Genomic DNA, 19,844 nt, shown 5'->3' with positions numbered 1-19,844 from the left:
GTGTCTGGCATGCGTGCAGTTGACTCAAAATGAGGCAGCTCCAAGCAAGCCTGAGCTAGTGTACTATGCAGGGCTAGCGCGGCGGCAGCTGCAATTGTTGACATCATCATCATGATGATGATCGATATCATTATAATATGGTGGGGTGCAAGTTCAAGTAAGCTTAATCAGTCTTCAGATGATGACAGCAGAGCACTTCTAGGCAGTGCATGTCTGCAACTCACAACAGCTGCAGAGCACTTTGGCATCTTCCTATCAGTAATAGCCCCGGTTGGTGGTAGGCGGTACAAATACTGAGCACCGTGCGTCATGGTCCGTGCCCATCGTTGATTGGGTCTTGCTTGGATCTGGCGAGGCCAACAAGGGGTAGGACTTTAAAAGCCTTTCTTTGCAGCTTGTCTGCAGAGTCTGCAGTGCAGACGCACTTTGCCTCTTGGCAGGAAAAACGTGTAATAATAAGAGTGATAACAATGTTGAATGGGCTCGCGACGCCGGCTTCAGTTACTGACTCAGTCGGACGCCACCAGTCGTAGGCGCACAGGCCGGGCATGGCACGACGCCATGATGGGCATCCATGGCATCTATGCAACAACATGCATAGACTGCAGGTGAGCATACCGTCTTCGACATCACTCATTATAGCTCAGAACGAAGATGAACAGAAACTATAGCAGCTGCAGCTGCATGATGAAGCATGCACAACGCACATAATTGACCAGAAATTATTGTTAAGATACGGTATCACAATACTTGATGATTGTGAAACAATAGAACAGCTACTGCCGTGAAATGCACATATGATCAAGAACCTCCACACTTGAATCCGCTTGCCAGTGTCTTCTGCGAGCTAATCTGCCATTCACATATCCAACTGACTCACATCCACTGACTTGACACGGATCACAGAAACACTCTGAGCCCAAGGAACATTGGTGAGAATCCCACTGCTGGTCTGCCAAAAGTCCCAAGCCAGCCAGTCCCTCTCAGCAATTAGCACAATATCCCGCAATTCTCTGAGCAGCATGTGCCCTCTTTCCTGACGCCTTACCCCTAAATCGGAGAGGACGTGGGCCCATAAATTCCAGACATCACATGAATCTTCATATATTGTCCACAGCGTCGCAGTGTCCATGCATTGCAGCTGGCGTGTTGTGGAGTTGTCAGTGGGACTCTTCATGGTCACCTTCGTGGCTCTCTCCATGGCCCTCATCATGCTCAAAGTGCTGAGCGTGGCCAAACTGCATAGCACAGCATATTTTGCAAGCTAGTCCTTCCACAAAGATGTATTGAAATGTGCATATTTTATGCATGTGGGGGTCTTGTAATCGCAGTGCTACATCCATTTCCCCAGGCAGGTGAGGAGAGACATCATACCAGCAGAGTGCTGCCATCGTGGTAGGCGCGGTAGAAAATCCAGAACCTGCCAAAACGATGTGGGTCAGGTTCAGTGACACCCCTGATGCATCTCACTTTGCATGCAAGGTTACAGGGCAAACAACATAGCACAACTATAATACGCAGGAAAGATGGAAGGGCATGCCTACTCACCACATGAGCGAAGCCATGCCTTCTCCCCACAGTACATGCCATCTAGCAGGCTTGTACAAGGTGAGTCCAGCATATGTGACTGGGGGCCCATGATCTGCAAGCAGGAAAGAATGGAGCTCAATCTTTTGCAGGGCCCTTCATGTGAACAATCACCCATTTTGGCAGACCTTCGGGATTTTAAAATAATACAGCCAATCAGCAACTTTTCTTGCAAGTAGTCTAGTCGCTGCCTGTATCATAACAGCACTCGCAACAACCTTATTACTCCCAATATCCCCAGACACGGGCCTCAAAGTGGCAGGGATTGGTTTCGAGAAGTACCATGATATTCTTGATGAAAGGAATACAGCCTAGCTAGCAAGAGAGGCACAAAGTCCTGAACCTAGTGAGGCTCACTCACCTGACGCCATCCCCCGGCATTGCTGAGTGGACCGTATCACTGAGCTGCTATTAGCGGCAGATGCTTCCCTCAGCGGCTGAGATGCGCTGCCTGAGCCCAAAGTTGTGACCCTGGAGCAAAACTTTGCAGCGCGAGCCCAGCTCGCCATTAGGACCTTCGAAGGGGCCTACTCCTGCTCGATCAGTGCATAACCATTATACGAAGGGATACGAGCGCTATCCGAATGACTGATCAGCGTCTTGATGCAGCAAATTTTGTGCAGAGTAAGCTTGTTCCCAAGCAGGTGGTGAGACAGGGGGAACCCTGGCGGAAGGAGCGGGGGGTGCGGTCTGCTATAAACGCTCAGGGACGCAAAATTATCACTTTCTCACCACAGTAGAGATCATAGCACTCTTTATGGCTGTTTGAATGTGAAAGCTTGACCACGAATGAATCTCCTTGCGTTACTACCTTCTTATGCAAGTATCGCATCTCTAGATCAACACTGAAACGCACGATCATAAGATGGATGATAAGGAAAGGCAGACTTTCCTTGAACTGCAGTCTAAGATGGTGGATCACACATCCAAGCTGAAAACGGTGGGTGGCCCTTGCAATACTCGCCGTGCATACCCTTTCTGCAGTATTCCCACTTTGTGATGGGCATGAGTGAGTTTTCAATCTAAGGCATTCCGCATTCTCCTGCTCTCCATGTAGGTGCAGCAGCAGATGGCAGTCCTGGCCAACAATGGGAGGCGAGCAGCGCTCACAGTTGAACAGCTGGGCACAGTGCCTCACACAGCCAGGACATACAGGACGGTTGGAAGAGCGTGAGTCCAAGCTTCCATCACCCATAGACAGCGCCATCCATAGTGCTAGGGGCTCCTGTAGCTCGTGCACACATCTACTTTGTTGCAAATATCTGTGCATGCATGCGTGCAGGTACTTCCTTGCGCCTCGAGCGGAGATCGTGGACAACCTGAATGAGAAGCAGGTCTCCTACAGCAATGAGCTGGATAGGCTGACAAAGAGCAAAGCTGCGCTGGAGAAGGGGCTCAAGGGAGTAGAGGGGGAACTGCGTGAGCTGCTTCAGTCTAGCCCAGCTCTGGCCCAGCAATTGATGTCCCGCAGCAGCTGATATTGATATGCACATGCGCATAAACAGCATGCTTGCCTGATGTTTAAAAAATGCAGACAGAAGTGCAGTATTTCTTTGTTGCTCGACCACCAAAGTCAAGAAGGGAACATGATGAATACTCTAGACGGTGCCGCACCGGGTGCTGAGCGCTGGCACTCATGTCATGGCCTGCTGATTTTCTGATAAGGCCAGCCAATTCAAGTGCACACAGTGATGCATGCTCTTTGAAGGTGTCTGCATGCTGCATAGATTTGACATGCAACTCATTGACAAGATGCTGCAAAAGAGCTGTGACTTCCTTGTATTTTGTTAAATTCGTGACTGGAGTTAGCAAAAAGTCTGGCCCAGTGCACCAGAAACATGTGGATCGCATGTGACAACAAAATCTACTTACACTTCTGGCTGGCACCATATACCAGATGCTAAAGAGCACATTTACACTCGATGTGGCATTATTGACAGGCTTCCTTGCACCACTGACAGAGCCAGTGACTGGAGCCATTGCCTTCTCAACAATAGAGCATGTGAGAACACTACAGGCACCGAACATCCCCAGCAGAGGCAGTACAAACAAAGCGCCTGATGCCGCATGCACAGCACTGTCTAGTAACCGGCGGCGAACTCCTGCGGTGCCACATATTGGGCTGCCGCGGGGGCTGCCTCGGGGGCGGCGGCCGCGTCCCAGGAAGCACCACCCGCTGGAGCAGCAGCAGCGTCCCACTCAGCAGCAGGGGCAGCCGCTGCTGCCGGAGGCGCAGCCCACTCAGCGTCATTTGAGACGCCTGGGCAGCGCCAAGCACAACCTCAGCGACAGATCCAGCAAGCACAGAATAAGCTCAATGCACATTGTCGACGGCGCTCAGCATCAAATCTGTGCAGCAGAGCATACGTCCCAGGAAAGCTGCTCCATCTGCCATTGTAGCTGTACAATGTCTTACAGGCACTCAAAAGAGTGAGCATCTATGGGCAGATAACCTTTCTTTTTACATAGCAGTTCCCAAGCCCTTACATACACTGTCATGAGATGATCTGAGATGACGGCTGTGGGAACGCACCCTGGGGAGCAGGCAGGCCAGCAGCGCCGCCGTAGCCGGCCTCGGGAACGCCTCCGAATGCGTCGGCAGCGGGGGCCTCCTCGCCGTCCTCCTTGGTCTCCTCGGGCTCCCTGTAGAAGAACAGGTCCACCACCACATCCCATGCCTGGCCAGCCGCCAACGTCCCGCGCATCTGCACGCACCACAGCTTGCTCTGTCAGAATCTCAGCACATGACAAACTTGCCGGCCCACAGTTTGGTCTATGTCAACTTTGCGAAACAGTAGTCCTGACGCATGCTGAAAAAAAAGCGTGCAGTCTTTGCCTTCGAAACACCACATTCGCATAGCCAGAGACCGAGTCACATGCTATCAAGGGCAGCATGCTGCCCCACAGAGGCAGTTCACCATGTCAACTGCGTGATGTATGTATGCACAGGACTTGACAGCGCCGAGCAGCCCACACCTGCAGGACCATACGCGAGAGCAGGTAGTAGAGCACTCCAATGGAGTGCTTGGCCTTGTTGTTGGCGGGGATGGCGATGTCCACGTAGGGGAGGGCAGAGTCTGTGTCACAGAAGGCGATGGTGGGGATGTTCATGTAGGCAGACTCTTTGATGGGCTGGTGGTCCGTGCGGGGGTCTGTCACAATCAGCAGCCGCGGCTCCTCAAAGTCCTTCTGGATCTGATTAGTGAAGGTGCCTGCGCAGAGACGGAGTGGTGCTTAGTGACACAAGAAGCCTGAACGATTGATGCAATCACACTGGACTGCTGTGGCCCCACCAGGGTCCTGAATAGCTTCTGTCACACGCTCCCTTTGTCCATATATAGCGTTGGAGGAAATTAGTGCATGATACATTCACATTTGTGTTACTTTCCATAAGTATGAATCTTGAATACTGATCCCATTTAGAAAAACAGAGAGCCATATAGATCGCAAATGCTATGCCAGGGAGGGTACTAGCCAGGGCAAGCGAGCACACCTGGAGTGTAGCGACCCGCAAGAGCCTTTGCTCCAGTGTACTGTGCGAACTTGAGCACAGCCCTCTGAGCATAGGGGCGGGCGGACTGCACCACCACATCCTGTGGGTTCTCAATCGCCACAATCACGCGAGCAGCCAGCTGCAGCTTGTCCCATGTCTTGCCCAGATTAATCACATAGATGCCATCCTGCCGCCTCCTGTAGATGTAGCGTTCCATCTGGAAATCACACTGCTTTGTGCCCAAGTGCACATTGGCAGCCAGCATAAGCTGGATATCTTGTTCCCTTTGAGACAACGCCATGTTTGCGCTGTCCCCACACCACACTCACACTGAGTAGGGTGAAGGATTGCTGATAGACAGCACGGATCAACACAGTACGCTCAGCAAAATGACCAGAGCCGCCTCCAACTCAAGCCCTCGATCTATACATTTATCCACCTCTCAAACCCTCCCGAGCTCGAGTGTGCCTAATGTGGCACACAGACACAGCAAGACTTCACCGAACAACAGGACCATCGCTTGATAATTTATCAATGATAACCTCAAAGAAAGATAAGTAAACAGTGCACCAAGAACTATTTGTGAACGCAAGATGCTGGGTTGATTGAATAAATTTTCACCGATCCCATCCTAATCGGTTATGGATCGTCAAGGAACTTACAATAACAAATTATGCTGAGGTGTCAAAATGTGTAGTTGACTGTTGGTGACAGCTCCACAGTCGAGGTGCCATGTTCTCTTTCAGCCCAGAAGAGAAGCATGCTCTTCTCCTCTCAACTTTGGCAGGCTTGTCAACCTCCATCGGTGGGGCGATTGCGGTAAATAAACAGTCCTTCACAGTATATTCTCGAACGCAATGCAATAGCGATTGCTGCTTCCTGCTTTGCTGCTGGATCAGAGGATAACACAGAGCCAAGCCATGTCCTGTCACTGTCTGTCAGTGCTGGAGAAGAGGGCAGCATATACATCTCTTTGCAATATAGAGAACAGGTAGCACCATGCAAGCCTCCTGAAGAGAGGCCAACTTGTGCATTGCAGATCATCAAGCGGCCTGGCCCTGGCTTGCTTGCCTTCCTCCTAGGAGTGGCTATAGGCGTGATGTTTACGCTGTCCGCGGCCGAAATGTACATTAGGAATGCTTATGAGCACGGTTTCTGGAGCATCACTGCTTCTGTTCTGGGAGGAGTGGCCCTGTACTACTTTCTGCAGCCCTTCCTGCCTGACTTTGTGGACCACAACCATGACAAGAAGGATTCAGAGGTCAGTCCAATGGATTGACCAGCCTCTGATTTTCGGCCGTATTTGGTAGTGCGGAACACCCTGCTTTGAGCTGGGCAGAATCCAGCTTGCACCAACTGTTGGGGCCCCCATTTATTGAGGGTGATGTTTTGCAGGGGGAGAGCATCACAGGGAATGAAGACAAGCAACATCTTAGATCAGGTACCCCCTGGTGAATCGTGCTTGATTCGACTACCGCTTACATGCAGGACTCCTCCTCTTTGAAGTGTGCTGGCATGAGATGCAATGGGCAGTTGCAGGCAATGGTGCACTGCTGAGGAGCGTGTCAGCAGAAAAGGGCGGCTCAGGAGCGGTGCAGGACAGCCCTAGGGAGAGGCTGTCACCCAGCACTTCGCAGCGAGCATCCCCATCTTCAAAGCCCAGCAGCGATGCTCCTGCCGCTCAACCGACCGCTGCCAAGTGAGCACACACACACACAGCAGAACTCAAACTTGATGCACCCATTCTCACATGTTGTGTGGTCCCGCAAGCTTCCGCAGATGCCCTTCCAATGGGACTGAGGCATGCAACAACAGGCATAGGGATATGAATGGAGACGCTTGTGCTGGCTCAGGCTGCTACAATAGCCTATTGCCTCAGAGGCACGTAAAGCACATCAAAGCAGTCCGCGTGCAGGGCTGAGCGCCTGTGCTTTGCTGGTGGTCAGGGCAGCGGCTATTCGGGCGGCGGCCAGCGAGAAGCTGCGGTCGGCGGAGCTGCTGCGGCTCGGCTTCGTCATGGCGCTCGCCATGACGCTGCACAACATGCCTGAGGGCTTTGCGGTGACCCCTAATTCCTATGCCCCCAATTCCAGCAACTTTGGGCTCGTGTTGTCAGCACAGCCACTTGTGATGGACCCGTGCTGAGTTCTGGAAATCTTAGCAGCGCATGGTATTGGGGAGTGCAAGTGAGTAATGGGCAGGCTCATTTGTGCAGTGTGGGTGCAGGTGGCCTTCTCGGCATTTACAGACTTTGGAGCCATCATGGCGCTGGCAATAGCCGTCCACAACATTCCTGAGGTGGGCAATGCACCTCTGCATGATTTTTCTTCAAATAACTTCCATGGCAAGGTATCTGCACATCTGATTGGCACGCTGGATGATGTGAGCCGGCTGTGGCAGGGTGTCATTGTGGCGGCGCCTGTCTTTGCTGCAACAGGCAGCCGCTGGAAGGCCATGGGTGTTGCTGTGGCATCGGTGCGTGCCCCTTGACATGTTGCTCTGGAGTTGAACATATGTGTGGACTCCCTGAGCTCGTCTGGTTAAATGCAACTCTTTCTACCGGCCTGAATTGACATTGGTGAGAGCAGAGCTCAAATGTGCATCCCTTTTGCAGGGTCTGTCTGAACCGGTCGGGGCGCTGATAGCGCTATTGTTCGTCAAGCCATTCCTGACACCAAACTTGCTTCAGTACATGCTTGCGTTTGTCGGCGGAATAATGGTACGCAGTTGCCTTCATCTGTGTTTCTGCTATGTGGAGTCTGAGCTGCACTTTGAACTGCCCGGTGTCAATCATCTAGAAATCATCGTTGCTGCATGCCCGATTTGCTGGAAGCTTGCAATATAGGTCACCTGCATTCAGCCTAAAAAAAGGTGTGAATAAAACCGTGAAGGGGCTGGTCTTATGCAGATCTCTGTATGTGGGCTGGAGCTGTGGCCAGAGGCAAGGAAGTGTGAGGATGACTGGAGGCTAGGGCAGGGCGTGCTAGCTGGGACTGTCATCATGGGCTGGACGCTGTATATTGGCATCTGAGCTTTAAGCATTCTGCATTTGTATATGTTTTTTTCTAAACCTTGTGACGCAAAGATTCTGTTACAATTGATGAATCCTCGAAAGGCATGCTTCAGGAGAACAATCTGATGCCATATATGATCGACTATAGACAACGATATCATATTGAGCCTGAAATGCATGACTCACTCAGAAAGCTGATTGTTGCTAGTCGTTGCAATCTGCCAAGTTGAAATATCAAAAGCTGTGGTTACTTTTAAGGTGGATCTGGTCCAAACTGTACTTCATCAGGATATGGGCATGTACTTACAACATTCCAAAAATTGCCTGAGACACACAAGTAGTAATGTGCTCTTAGCTTGAGAGCCTGAGCACAAGCAATCAGCTTTACATTCTGACCTGAGACAATTGTGTCCCACCTAATGGTGCATATCGTGAGCAGAAGCAGTAAAGCAAAATCAATAGATGATGGCAACTTGGTTGCCAAAGGTTTCAGAAGCGAAGAGGGCCCGTGCAAAAGATCTGGCATGAGAGCCGTATCTGCCTGCTTAAAGTGTCTAGCACCTGCTGCCCAACAATGTTAGCAACAATAATGAGCACGAATAGGTGCATCAGGCCTGTTGCAGAAGGCGCTCCCAAAGCAGCAATTCTATGCCAACGACTGTGTACAACATAGAATGCCTAAGGTGGTGTCCAGAAGATCAACAGTCAAGTCTGCACAGAACGAAGGCCCCGAAGCATGTGCCGATCACTCTGCTCTGCAGAGAAGACGGCCTTGAGAGCACTGACTGCAGGCTGCCAAATTGACCAATCATCTGCTACCTCATCATCTGCCTGCACCACAGAGAAATACAGTACTAGTCTTCAAGTGTACTTGCTACATCCTCAGGAATACAATGGTGTTGTCACAAGCTGCACATTTGCAATGCTACCAACTTGCCAACTCATTGCGCTGTGAGCACCGTTCAGAACCCCACTGTGCAAGCAAAGCACAGAAAGTGAGGCACACATTGAGCATTGATGGGTCGGAATGATGCAATTTGCAGCCGAGCACTGACGAGATGCAGGTTCTTCTCACCTCAGTCGCAAGGGAGGGGGGTTGTTGCAAGAAATCAGTGTCTGCATCTGCAGGCGAGAATAATGAGTCATCAGAGTTTTCTTCTGCCTGATCTTGCTCCTCCTGTCCCTCCCCTTGCTCCCCTGTCACCCGAGGTGTCCTCTTCCTGTGTTTATGGCTCATTGACGCCTCAGCAAAAGGCAGGTGCATGCCAGTACTGCTGTCATTAGCCCCTGGAACAGCAAAAAGAGACCACACTCATTCCTCACCCATGAAGCAGGAAGCAAGCCAGCTATAATATCACCTGCTGTACAAGGACTGCACTACCAGCGCTTGCGCAGAGATCAACACCTGATTGGGATCGGGGCCAGAGCCCAGAGAAGGATGCATGGAACTCCAGCTGCTCTTGCATCTCTGAGGGCAGGCGCTTCTCAAGCCTCCAGATCGCGATGAGGCTGACCATGCACCAGAACACTGACAGGGCCACGATCCCTGCTATCCAGATCTGCAGAGCAGAGCAAGTTGTCAGTTGCAAGCAATCCGTCTCGAGGGTTATAAGTGCACCCAGTTGGAGAGACGTTCCAAAGCATTCGCGAACTCCTACTAAATTTGTCAAATAGAGTGGCAATTACCTTTGGTGATCGTGCCATTACAGCAGGAGCTGCAGCTGTCGTGTGCACTGCTGTGCCTTTGTGGACATTCATCCTCCTGGAAGTGCTGTGTCCACGACTTTGACCCTGCCGGGCTGTACTGCTGGACAGCCCTTCATGAACTGTTGAAGATGATAATGTGGAATTCCCCAGGAAATCGTCCACCTTCTCCCAATCCTCAAGATCTGTGCTGTTGGACATTGGCAAATGTTGTTCTCTCATATCAGCCAATCTCCCACCGAAAGCTGTCAGTAATGTCTCTGATGCGTTCCAAAGACTATACAGGTCTTACGAACTTATCTCTACAGGGAGCACTGGAATAACATCCAGTTGATACAAAAGTGCCTTACGTCCACATTCCTTCCTGCAATACTCCTGAGCTCATGGTCTTATCACCTCTTTATGTGGATTTTAAAGCATGCAACAGGTCATGAGGATGTAAGATCAAGGAGCAGAAGATTCTCAATCAAAACCTCCAGCTCCCGCACCAGCTCAGCACCATCATGACGTGAGCGTGTTTGCCCCAGAAGGTCCAGCGCCCACACCGCCATAGTCTTCCTTCTCTTTGCCCGTAGTATAACCCTTGAACTTCAGGAATGGGGTACATCTCCCTGGTGCTGCTGCGCAGCACTCTGGCAGCACTCTTATTCTTTGGCGCATACCTGCGTGAAACTGGAAGGTCTTCGTTGCTTATCACCGCCTGATTGATGGATAGAAAGGAGTGGATACAGGCTCCTGCAGGGCGACAAGACGGTCCCCCACGTCTTGAGCATTTGTGCTATCGGACGCTTGTCAGCCATCGCGACTGGCTTGGTGTGTACAGGATCTTGTGATCTGCTTCTCTAATCCTGCTGTTTAGGCGCAACATTCGCGCTAAACTGCATCTCTCGTGGCTCAGGGGACCTAGGCGATGTTCCTTTGGTGCTGGTGGAAGGCATATTTGATGTTTGCTCAGCGGAGCAGCTTTCTCGTATCGAGGATGAGACTAGGTGCGCTATATGCCCGCCATCATGGCTCTACAAGTCAGGAATACCCTTCAGAACTATTTGTGAGCATCTCAACCCATCCGTGTCGCAGGCTGGGTGGCCGGGACATTGGCGCAGAAATCTCGCCATTCTGGAAGAGAGTAATCATGGAGAGGTTTGGCCTCGAGGCGCTACCTACAGAAGAGAAAGATACCGATGAAGGCAAGGACACCGCTTCTCAATGGACTTCACACCCTTCAGCAGTTCATGCATGTGCCCCAGGGACAACTTCCAGACACAACCTCCTGCCATACAGTCAGCCCAGCTCATTCTATTACAACTGTGTGGCTGCAGACAGCATAGATTGGAGAGCGCTGTATGAATGGAGGCTGCAGGAGTATGAGGATCACACTCGGACTCTAGGGCAGCGGCTGAAACGATTGGGTGAAGAGTGTCTTGAGGACAAAAATAGGCGTACCTTGCAGGCATGTATCGTGCCTCGTGTCCAACTTGATGTGCTCAACCTGGACATCAATTATGGATACTGTGAGGGTTTGTCTGCAAGGTTGCCCCTTGGGGATAACACTGCAGCTCCCATAATCAGAATGTGTATCTCAGCTGTGACGTTATGCTGGTGCTCTCCAACAGCCATTTGCAAGGAGGAATGCTTTGAAAGAAGAGGTCACTCAGATGACAATGCACTGCTTGGATTTTCAGGTGATCCAGCACGCTCCTAGGAGGCAAGCTCCCAGAGGGGCTGGTAACCGTCTTGCGCCGCCGCCGCCAAGGTCCCGGCACCGGCTGCTCAAGAAGCTGGGCATGCGTGCCGCGCCCAGCAAGAAAGCGCCCATGATCAGGCCCGCCCGACGGCCTGTGCGCCCGGTGAGCATCCAATCGCTCGTGCTTTCAGGATAGAAGAGCCTCAGCTGGATCCCTGGCTTTCCTTTCTTGGCTACCTACACTCTTTTTCCCATGTTTTCCAGTCCTAAGGACTGTGTGTAGCTTTGAGCATACACGAGCACGCAAAGAAGGCGCCTGCAGGCTGCCCTGGCCAGCAGGACAATTAAATTCCTCTGCACTAATTCCCTACTAGACTTCAAAGAAGAGCACCAGTCACGCGGTTGCATTCCTGCAGGCACCTGCGCCAGAGCCACCTGCCAAGTGGGCATCCACAGAAACGCATAGGGGCCTGCTGCTTGTGGAATGCGACCTGGGCTTGCCTGGCGATCCACCCACCACAAAAGTGGCTCCCGCTGCTGACTCAGCGATGACATCACCTCCCCTGCCAGCACCCACCGACAACCGCTTCACACACATGCCGCGGTTTGAGGAGCCCAGGAAAGCCTGCGCGCAGGCCGGGAAGCAGGGTCGAGACAGTAAATGGCCTGCCCGATCACCTGGCAAGGCGCCGTCCCAAGCAGATCGTGGACAGAAAGCATTTGGAGCGCTGGCTGGCAGATTCAACAGGGGAAACACAAAGCCACCGGCTGCATTGGCTCGTGGGGCAGGAGTGCTGAAGGAGAAGGGGCAGCAGGGGAAGAGCTCTATGAAGAGGCCGCCACAGCCGCTGACTCCAGAGGGCCCTGCCAAGCGTAGGAAGCCTGAGCTACTGAGCGCATCGGCGCTGGCGGCAATTGCAGCTTCCGGCAGGCGCGGGGCAGCTGCCGGGAAGCTGCCGGCAGGTGCTGGCAACAGGCAGCAGCTGCCAGCTGCTAAGCCCGTCAAGGCAGGGCAGCCTGCAAGAACAGCCATAAGGCCCGGCGGATCGCTCTCTGAGAAGGGTGCGCGGCAGTTGGGCCAGGGCAGTGAATTTGTGAGGAGCAAGGGTAGCGGTGGGAGCAAGGTGCAGCCTGCCAAGCAGCAGGGCTTTGCTACCCTCATAGAGACAGACATCTTCTGATCTCTGCCGATCCAGGCGTGACTAGAGGGTGTTTAGAGTCGCAGGATCAGCGCGTTGATAGCTAGACAGAAACAGTTTTTGAGAAACACGTGTTTAGCCTGTAGAGTGGAAGTAACCCCTGTGCACAAGTGGCAAATATGTTGTACAGACATCGCGCATGTAGATCTAGATTGTACATTGCTTTGCAGATAGTCTGCGTTTCTGCATAGCCAGAGCTCTTGAGGCATCTGACATCCAGAGCCTCCCAATTGGGAAAGTAGTCCCTGAGAATGGGAAAGTAATTCGCTGCGACTGCGACGATACGTGCTATTCTTATAGTGCGATTTTCATTTAGTATACTCAGGATATTCAGTATGCTTAGTACGTACAGTCGGACTTTACATTGGCAAAGAGCTTGGTTGGCCAGGCATAACGCCTTGATAGCCATAGTTTTGAATATGCAAACAAGACGGGTGCCATGTAATAAAATCACAATGGTTACAAAAGGGAAAACACTCCAGTTCTCTTTTTCACAGTCGGATCATATACAGTACACGCAAATCATCAACCCTTACAACGGGCTTACTCTTATCAAGATCACATTCATTGCCGCCTGCATCGCTAGCCACCAGCCATTGCATGCATGTTTGTGTCACACCTTTCTCTGTAGCTCATCCACAACATTAAGCTGCATTTGATCCTCAATCCCGTGATCACTCTGAGTGCCCTGCCAGAAACCCGCTCCTGAAATGCCTAAACTTTCATCATGTTCGATCTCAACCCGAACAGCTGATCCCCTGACTGCGGCTGAAAGCCACAGCATTCCCAGTAAGATGGCTCCTCAAGAGACTCTCTTCAACTTGCTTCACAGCCCCTTGGTCACGACCCCTCAGGGGGTACTGAAGACTACTGAGGAGTACCTGGTAGTCTTTAGTACCCCCTGAATTCCTTGACGGATGTCACACGCCGTTGGCAACGAGCACCTCACTGCTGGCAGACAGGCGCGAGGTGAGGCCGGTGGAGTCCTGCGCCTCCAGGCTCGCCGCGGAGACTGTGGCGCTGAGGGGAGAGAACAGCGCAATCGCCTGCGTGTTCCAGGGAATGCCGCTTGTGTTGCACACCTGCGCACACAATTCTTTCACGGTTTCAACCTCTTTTTCCAGCTTTCTTTATCAATGCAACCCTGCATGCACATCAGCCATCCTGCACCGGGTGCCGCATTGCGCGGCACAGAATATTTTGCCTTGGGCCTGTGGCCTGACACTTGCTGATGACTGCAAAGTATGATACTGCCTGACACCAGACCCGACAGACCCGACACGGTAGGCTTGAATGGGCAGCAAAAGATATATGTCAGGAGGGCCCAAGTCAGTAAGATGGGTGGAAGGACGCTCACCTGGGTCCAGACGTAGGGCACGAAGAAGTCCTCCGGCGAGGCCTCCTCCTCATACGTGAAATGCAGCTCTGGGAAGCGGCGCAGCTTGTCCGCGCGCCAGCCCCGCATGCTGCCTGCCAGGCCAGCACACACACTCTCAGTACGACAAAGCAGACTGTGCAAACACAGCTGCAGTAAGTGATCGTGTTTTTCACCAACCCACCATTATTGTTATTGTTATGTACACGCCACCGCTCATTCCTCCTTTTACGGGAGCAGATGCATCGACTTGTAGGCAGTGCAAGCGCCAGCAAGGACAATTCAAAATTTGTTTTTTGTTGCAGACTGCACCTGTTGCATGAAGAGCTACATCTGCACATGCGCAGTCTTTGGGACGGACCCTGCCGCGATTGAATTGACTGTGCTCACGCATATTGGATGGGGTCAAGGCAAGCAGAGAGTACACGTGCAGAGGATGAAGTGTGGTCTAGAGGATGCGCCCTCAGCCCCGAAAGATGATATTGTCGTTTCATCAGGGATGAGTACCGACCAAAGTCTCATCAGATTGTTGTGACTCAAGTGTCATCACCGAGCACCCCTTCTGACCACCTCCAGAACTCACTAGCAGCCTGACACTATCCAGAAACGTGCCTCCCTGCATCTCTTCACATCAGACCGCATACAGCAGGCAGCAACCGCAGCCATTTTTAAAGCCCCTTGCTGGCACAATACCATCTAGACCACTGAAAAGAGCTGTCGTGTCTACTATTCCCCCGACAATACACGTTTGGGAAGGGAGAGGTCCCACCTTTGACGACCTCCAGAACCTTCTCAACGCTCCAGTCCCAGCCGCCAGCCTGGCGTGCCGACTCCACTTTGTCGTTGAAGTACTTGATAGCCACAACCACGTTCTCCACGAGCTCTGCAAACACCGTGTCCTCCTGCACCACATCTAAATTAGCCTACATCTCGAACACTGCCAAGCAGTGCTGACCAGCCCATTATAATACTTAGATCAGTCGAGTGGCTCTTGTGAGGTAAGTGCAAAAGTGGACGAGGATTTGTCCAGAATGACTTTGCACGGTCTTCGGCGTTCCCGAAGCTCAGCAGGACCTACTGACGGATCAACATCAAGTTCAGGAATTGTTGCTGGCTGAAGAGAGTTCTAAGAGCCTTGAGGCTGATGGCGCATGCCCAAGCACACGTCTGACAGCACGACATCCATTGCCGCAGCCGCCTCTAAAGGCACGTGGGGAGAGGGTAATTACTAATACAACAGATCTATCATTAACCACCTTCAGCAACGGAAATGCGCACCTTGAAGGGCATGAAGACCTCCTGGCGGTGCAGCAGCGCGTAGACGAGCTCCGGGTTCTGCGGCAGATTTGTGATGATTATGCAGTTCAGCACCTCCAGCACAATGCGCAGGAAATCGCCGTACACCTGCGAGCAGCCAAAATGCATGCACTCCTTGAATAACCGCCATGTTCTTGAATCAGAATTGATCGAGGCAAGAGCACTGTGCACCCACCTTGATGCCTGCTTTTCAACACAACCTGCCTGATTCTATCCTGACAGAGTGATGTGAGGTTGTTCCTACCCACGCAGGGCTGCACACTTGGAAGTTCAACGATTACCCACCTGCAGCTCGTCCCCGCGTCCCTTGCCTGGCCCCTCTGCAGCCACCCTTTGCAGCCGCTGGTACCTGCAAGCCATTGCTGTCAGCTACAGTAGTGGTATTGCCAAATGTGTCACATGACTGCCAGAGCGGGGGCAACGGAAATCCAGCCGAAACACACCCTTTACTGTGCTGACCATCTGCATGGCAAACCAAACTCAAGCTCGACAAACAAACGGCAGCAGTGGAGCCAAAATGATCCTTACAGGACCCAACCCAGTGACCCGGACTGAACAACACAGCCAGGTGGGAGCTGCCAAGGAGGGGCGCGCACCGGCGGGCGAGCATGTCGAAGAGGGAGACGAGGCGCTGGGCGGCGTGGGAGGAGAGGTTGTCGGCGTGGGGCGCCAGGTTGGCGAGCGCTGCCAGCGTGTTGGTGTGCAGGTACACGTCGCGCAGCTTGGCCAGGTTGAAGTGCGCCGTGCGCAGCAGCAGCACCACCAGCAGGCTGCCTGCACATGCCGCGGCACATTGCATCACTTAGATCAGTCAAAATTTGGGGAAGTCATTTTCACAATTTCCTGAGTATCTCGAGGATCGGACGTCCTTCCCAGCTGCCTGCGCATGCCGTGGGGGTTGCACCAATTCAAGATCCTTCAAATCCTAAATTCTCCTTGTCCTTTTGACACATCTTTCTGGAGTGCCTCGTGCAAAGTGGGTGAGTCTATCCCAGCTGGTGACTGGCCAGTGCCCAGAGGCAGGGGAGGTCTGACACCAGGAGAAAGTCTCTAATTTGGTAGAGCATTCCGTGCAGGTCTATTTGGAGGATGCCGCTTGGGCTTGCAATGCATGCATGGGAGGGCATTCCTCGCTCTTCCTTGCAGCTGATGCGGGCAAGCAGACATAACAAAATATGGGAATGGATTGGACGGCGCACCCAGGGAGGTGCGGTTGAGGAGGCGCTCCTTGTACCAGGGCACGGAAGTCAGCTGGACCTTGTGCACGTTGGCAGCAAAGGAGGCGTCCTGGGTGAGGATGAGTAATATGATGAGCAGCATGTAAAGGTGGGAGGGTGCGCGGCCCGACGCAGTGTACAGCATCTGCACACCAGTAGGATCCTTCACTTTTATTGATGTCCAATCAGCACCTGATGGACATCAGAGGCACCAAAGTTGCAACGCACGGGCAAGGATGCATCATGGCATTTGGTTGTGTGGAGCCACATCAACAGGAGAGCACATGCACAGCAGGACGTAGACAGAACATTGACTGCGTGCAGGTATGACAGGAGAGAGGCAAGTCGCGCACATGTAGGAGTGGCAGCAGGAGGACCTCCAGGTCACTGCACACCACAGACAGCCACCTCAGAGTATAGATCATGCCAAGTACCACTTATGCACATCACAGTGCAGAGGTGATATGATCCATTCTCTGATCAAGCACCACTAAAGCTTCCACTCCCAACCTGTTCTTCTGAATAAAATCCAGGTTTTGCATGCCCATGCGGCAAGGTGGAGGGTGGATGTGTACCTTCGCACAAGGACGTAGTTCTGGAAGTTGAGGCAGGCATGGAGCGAGTCATAGAGCAGCAGCGCCGTCCTCTCATTGTTCAGCGAGGCCCCCAGCGCCTCATAGAGGCCCGAGAACGACACCGCCGCCACACCGCTGCCGCCGCTGAATCCGGCCTCCGCCGCTGAATCGCTGCCCTGCTCATCTGCATCCTGCAACCAGGCATCCATTGGTCACTATACTGTACTGCTGCCAAAGGTAGTCAACATGCGGCACGAGCACTAATGCTCAAGCTGAACCAGAACTTCTGTGACGGTAGCACATCAGAAATATATCAGGTAGAAGAGACTTGACTTTACTATCTGTCTCTAGAGGATCCCCTTATTGAACTGAAGCTAGCTGTAACATCAGCTGTAGCTATCGTTGCAAACCTTCTACTACCAGGAATATGTGCAGTGCCTGTTCCTAATGGCCACTACAATCCTGTGCAGAAGGGCGTGCCTGCATGCCGGTGAAGGCTCGGCGGAAGGTGTTGTGCTGGCCGGACTCGACGGAGGGGGCGTGGTGCAGCAGCAGCAGCAGCAGCAGCAGCGCCGCCTCTCCCAGCGGCGATTCGGCCGCCTCCAATGGCGAGCTGCGCACCAGGAACGTGTACGCGCGCAGCGGCAGCCACAGCACCGTCGCTGCATGACAGACCAAAAGATTCATGTCTCGTTTTGAAGTCACGTGTATGCACGCAGAAACTCCTGGAGACCAGTTGCTCGATACAGAACTGCAAGCAGCAGGCCCTCCCAACAGCAGGAAATGATGAACTGGTGGCCCTTCACACGCTAATCACACCACCCTCCAAAGATAAGTCCACCAAGTGACGTATGCCTCAACGCCTATAAATACGAGACAGAGTGTTCCAAGGTGGTCAAAGCTTCACACCCGCTGCGCTGCGCACGAGCCTGAAGACGCTGCGCTGCCTGTCCGCGGGAGGCTGGTAGACCTGCGCCCCCTTCGGCAGGGGCCACCGCTGTATGAAGTGCTGCAGGAGCGCCTGTGCACAGAACTCCCCTAAGCAGAAGTCCATCTTTCCCTCAGCAGCAGCTCCCCACAACAAAAATTTGCAGTTTCCAGGCAGAGATGATCAAATGACCAAGGTACACACCTGCAGGAGAGCAGGGACGAGGTCCTCCTGATCCAGCAGGGCTGATGTGAAGGGGTGTGCATTCGTCTGCGCAGTGGCGGTTGGCGTGTACAGCTGCGTGGAAGTCATGACTAGTAGGAGGTTGATGACTTCCCAGTCCAGCAGATATGTGGCCGCACTGCAGCCCAGAGAACTGTACAGTCATATGCATCCAGCCGGAAGGCTATAACTCAATAAACGAGGGGCCCTTGGGCAGCCTGCCAGGTGGGTTTTGGAAATCTTGACATGCCCAGAGTTTGGTGTGAAGTAATTGGCAGCTGGCACAAAGATGGCTGTTGAGCAGGAGGCTGAAGGACGTGCCTGGCAGTGCGAGGGGATTTGGGCGGGGGCAGGCACGGGGGACCGGGGGAGGGGACTGCAGACTGTATGAGCTGCGCTGAAACCAGCACTGCTACAAGCGACCGAACGAGCTGGACAAGCAGAGAAACATGCCCTCCTGCAAACCACACAGCTGGAATTGTTTCTGCACTGACGCCATGCAAGGCTCTTGAAATGATGAAGGGGAAGTCAATGTTGTTCAAGTATAGAAGCAAGGTGAGCGTTGTGGGTGATACCTGGGGTGCCATTGGACAGATGGGAGGCTGGTGCCTCATTCACAAAAGATATGAGGTGCGCAGCGCTCAGGTTCTCCGTGAGGTGTTTGACGAGGATGCGCAGAAAGCATACAGCATTGGCAGCTTGCTGTGCCCTCTCGCGGTTCTTCTCTGCCCGCGCCAGTAGCTCCATGACATGGTGCACCAGCTTCTGAAAATGATGTGTGGTGCCGTTGTTTTGCACTGCGCCAAATACAAACACACTTCACAAGGGGCAGTCTTAATTTTGTACATGCATCGCCACAATTGAAGCTCGAGCTGTGCTTCAAATACCACAACAATTGACACAATGCATGCGCCTCCAAGAGGAGGCTAAGTGCACTAACCAAGCTGCTCGCAGTACGACGTAGTGGCAGCTTCCAGCTCTGATGGAGGTAATCTCATCAGCGGCACCGGGAAAGATAAAAGATGATTCCAAAATGCGTCTGTCACATCCCGCGTGCTTGTCCCGACGAACTCTGACAGCAGCTGTTGATGTTGGGCAACAACACCATCAACATCCATCGTTGGTCTCTTGTAGCGTTAGTCGTCCAAACCGTGCAATATACAGCGTTACAGCCCAGCAAAGTTCTACTTGTATCCTCCGTGCCTAAGCATGCCGTCAAGACCAGAGCTTCCGAACCAATGACAGCTTGAGTTTCAATTCTTCCCTTGTGCCAGCCAGCCCTGATAAGGCAAAGCGCACGGGGACTACCGGCAATTTCAATTACCAATATAAGTGATTGGAATCATGGGCGAATCCTTATATTGCACATCGACATGAAGCATCTATGCAGAGAAGCTGCAGCAAGTGAAGGTGGTTTGGAAGTGCATATGCTCTGCGTAGAAATCAAACTAGGCAGAATTGTAGTCGACAAGCAGGCTTAAGTGTGGGTTTGCTTATCAAGTGCCAGGTGTATGCTATCGATTGTTAGCG

At 52.6% G+C, this 19,844-nt stretch overlaps 6 protein-coding genes across 6 annotated transcripts; 3 read left to right on the top strand and 3 right to left on the bottom strand.

Annotated features, from left to right (window-relative positions):
• Window positions 1–624: 624 nt before the first annotated feature.
• COCSUDRAFT_33883 (hypothetical protein) lies at window positions 625–2,185 on the bottom strand. The gene is made up of 4 exons (XM_005645245.1): window positions 1,949–2,185; window positions 1,549–1,642; window positions 1,375–1,420; window positions 625–1,238 (listed from the first exon to the last, which is right to left on the bottom strand). The coding sequence occupies exons 1-4, from the start codon at window positions 2,094–2,096 to the stop codon at window positions 1,161–1,163; spliced, it is 366 nt and encodes a 121-aa protein (XP_005645302.1). The 5' UTR covers window positions 2,097–2,185; the 3' UTR covers window positions 625–1,160.
• Window positions 2,186–2,656: 471 nt separating this feature from the next.
• COCSUDRAFT_57321 (hypothetical protein) lies at window positions 2,657–3,065 on the top strand (the record flags this gene model as incomplete). The annotated part of the gene is made up of 2 exons (XM_005645244.1): window positions 2,657–2,757; window positions 2,870–3,065. 2 exons carry the CDS (start codon window positions 2,657–2,659, stop codon window positions 3,063–3,065), a joined length of 297 nt encoding a protein of 98 aa, XP_005645301.1.
• Window positions 3,066–3,668: 603 nt separating this feature from the next.
• Window positions 3,669–5,461, bottom strand: COCSUDRAFT_30436 (ribosomal protein S2; the record flags this gene model as incomplete). Its single annotated transcript, XM_005645243.1, has 4 exons — window positions 5,081–5,461; window positions 4,564–4,799; window positions 4,121–4,292; window positions 3,669–3,847 (listed from the first exon to the last, which is right to left on the bottom strand). Exons 1-4 carry the CDS (start codon window positions 5,379–5,381, stop codon window positions 3,669–3,671), a joined length of 888 nt encoding a protein of 295 aa, XP_005645300.1. The 5' UTR covers window positions 5,382–5,461.
• Window positions 5,462–5,636: 175 nt separating this feature from the next.
• COCSUDRAFT_25064 (hypothetical protein) lies at window positions 5,637–8,364 on the top strand. Its single transcript, XM_005645242.1, has 9 exons — window positions 5,637–5,899; window positions 6,120–6,341; window positions 6,476–6,521; window positions 6,620–6,779; window positions 7,027–7,141; window positions 7,307–7,378; window positions 7,481–7,555; window positions 7,695–7,799; window positions 7,989–8,364. The coding sequence occupies exons 1-9, from the start codon at window positions 5,813–5,815 to the stop codon at window positions 8,109–8,111; spliced, it is 1,005 nt and encodes a 334-aa protein (XP_005645299.1). The 5' UTR covers window positions 5,637–5,812; the 3' UTR covers window positions 8,112–8,364.
• Window positions 8,365–10,393: 2,029 nt separating this feature from the next.
• Window positions 10,394–13,142, top strand: COCSUDRAFT_48394 (hypothetical protein). Its single transcript, XM_005645241.1, has 8 exons — window positions 10,394–10,476; window positions 10,529–10,610; window positions 10,696–10,786; window positions 10,875–10,984; window positions 11,117–11,247; window positions 11,480–11,644; window positions 11,898–12,129; window positions 12,271–13,142. Exons 4-8 carry the CDS (start codon window positions 10,930–10,932, stop codon window positions 12,660–12,662), a joined length of 975 nt encoding a protein of 324 aa, XP_005645298.1. The 5' UTR covers window positions 10,394–10,476; window positions 10,529–10,610; window positions 10,696–10,786; window positions 10,875–10,929; the 3' UTR covers window positions 12,663–13,142.
• Window positions 13,124–19,432, bottom strand: COCSUDRAFT_48393 (hypothetical protein; the record flags this gene model as incomplete). Its single annotated transcript, XM_005645240.1, has 15 exons — window positions 13,124–13,762; window positions 14,038–14,150; window positions 14,825–14,957; window positions 15,334–15,459; window positions 15,658–15,721; window positions 15,969–16,146; window positions 16,572–16,734; window positions 16,943–16,976; window positions 17,165–17,355; window positions 17,786–17,826; window positions 18,074–18,185; window positions 18,297–18,453; window positions 18,672–18,771; window positions 18,890–19,111; window positions 19,255–19,432. The coding sequence occupies 15 exons, from the start codon at window positions 19,430–19,432 to the stop codon at window positions 13,601–13,603; spliced, it is 1,974 nt and encodes a 657-aa protein (XP_005645297.1). The 3' UTR covers window positions 13,124–13,600.
• Window positions 19,433–19,844: the final 412 nt, after the last annotated feature.

The sequence above is a fragment of the Coccomyxa subellipsoidea genome (genome assembly GCF_000258705.1).
Source record: "Coccomyxa subellipsoidea C-169, whole genome shotgun sequence".
Classification (NCBI taxonomy): domain Eukaryota; kingdom Viridiplantae; phylum Chlorophyta; class Trebouxiophyceae; family Coccomyxaceae; genus Coccomyxa; species Coccomyxa subellipsoidea.
The sequence above is the reverse complement of the archived record's forward strand: the minus strand, read 5'-3'. Positions and strand labels throughout refer to the sequence as shown.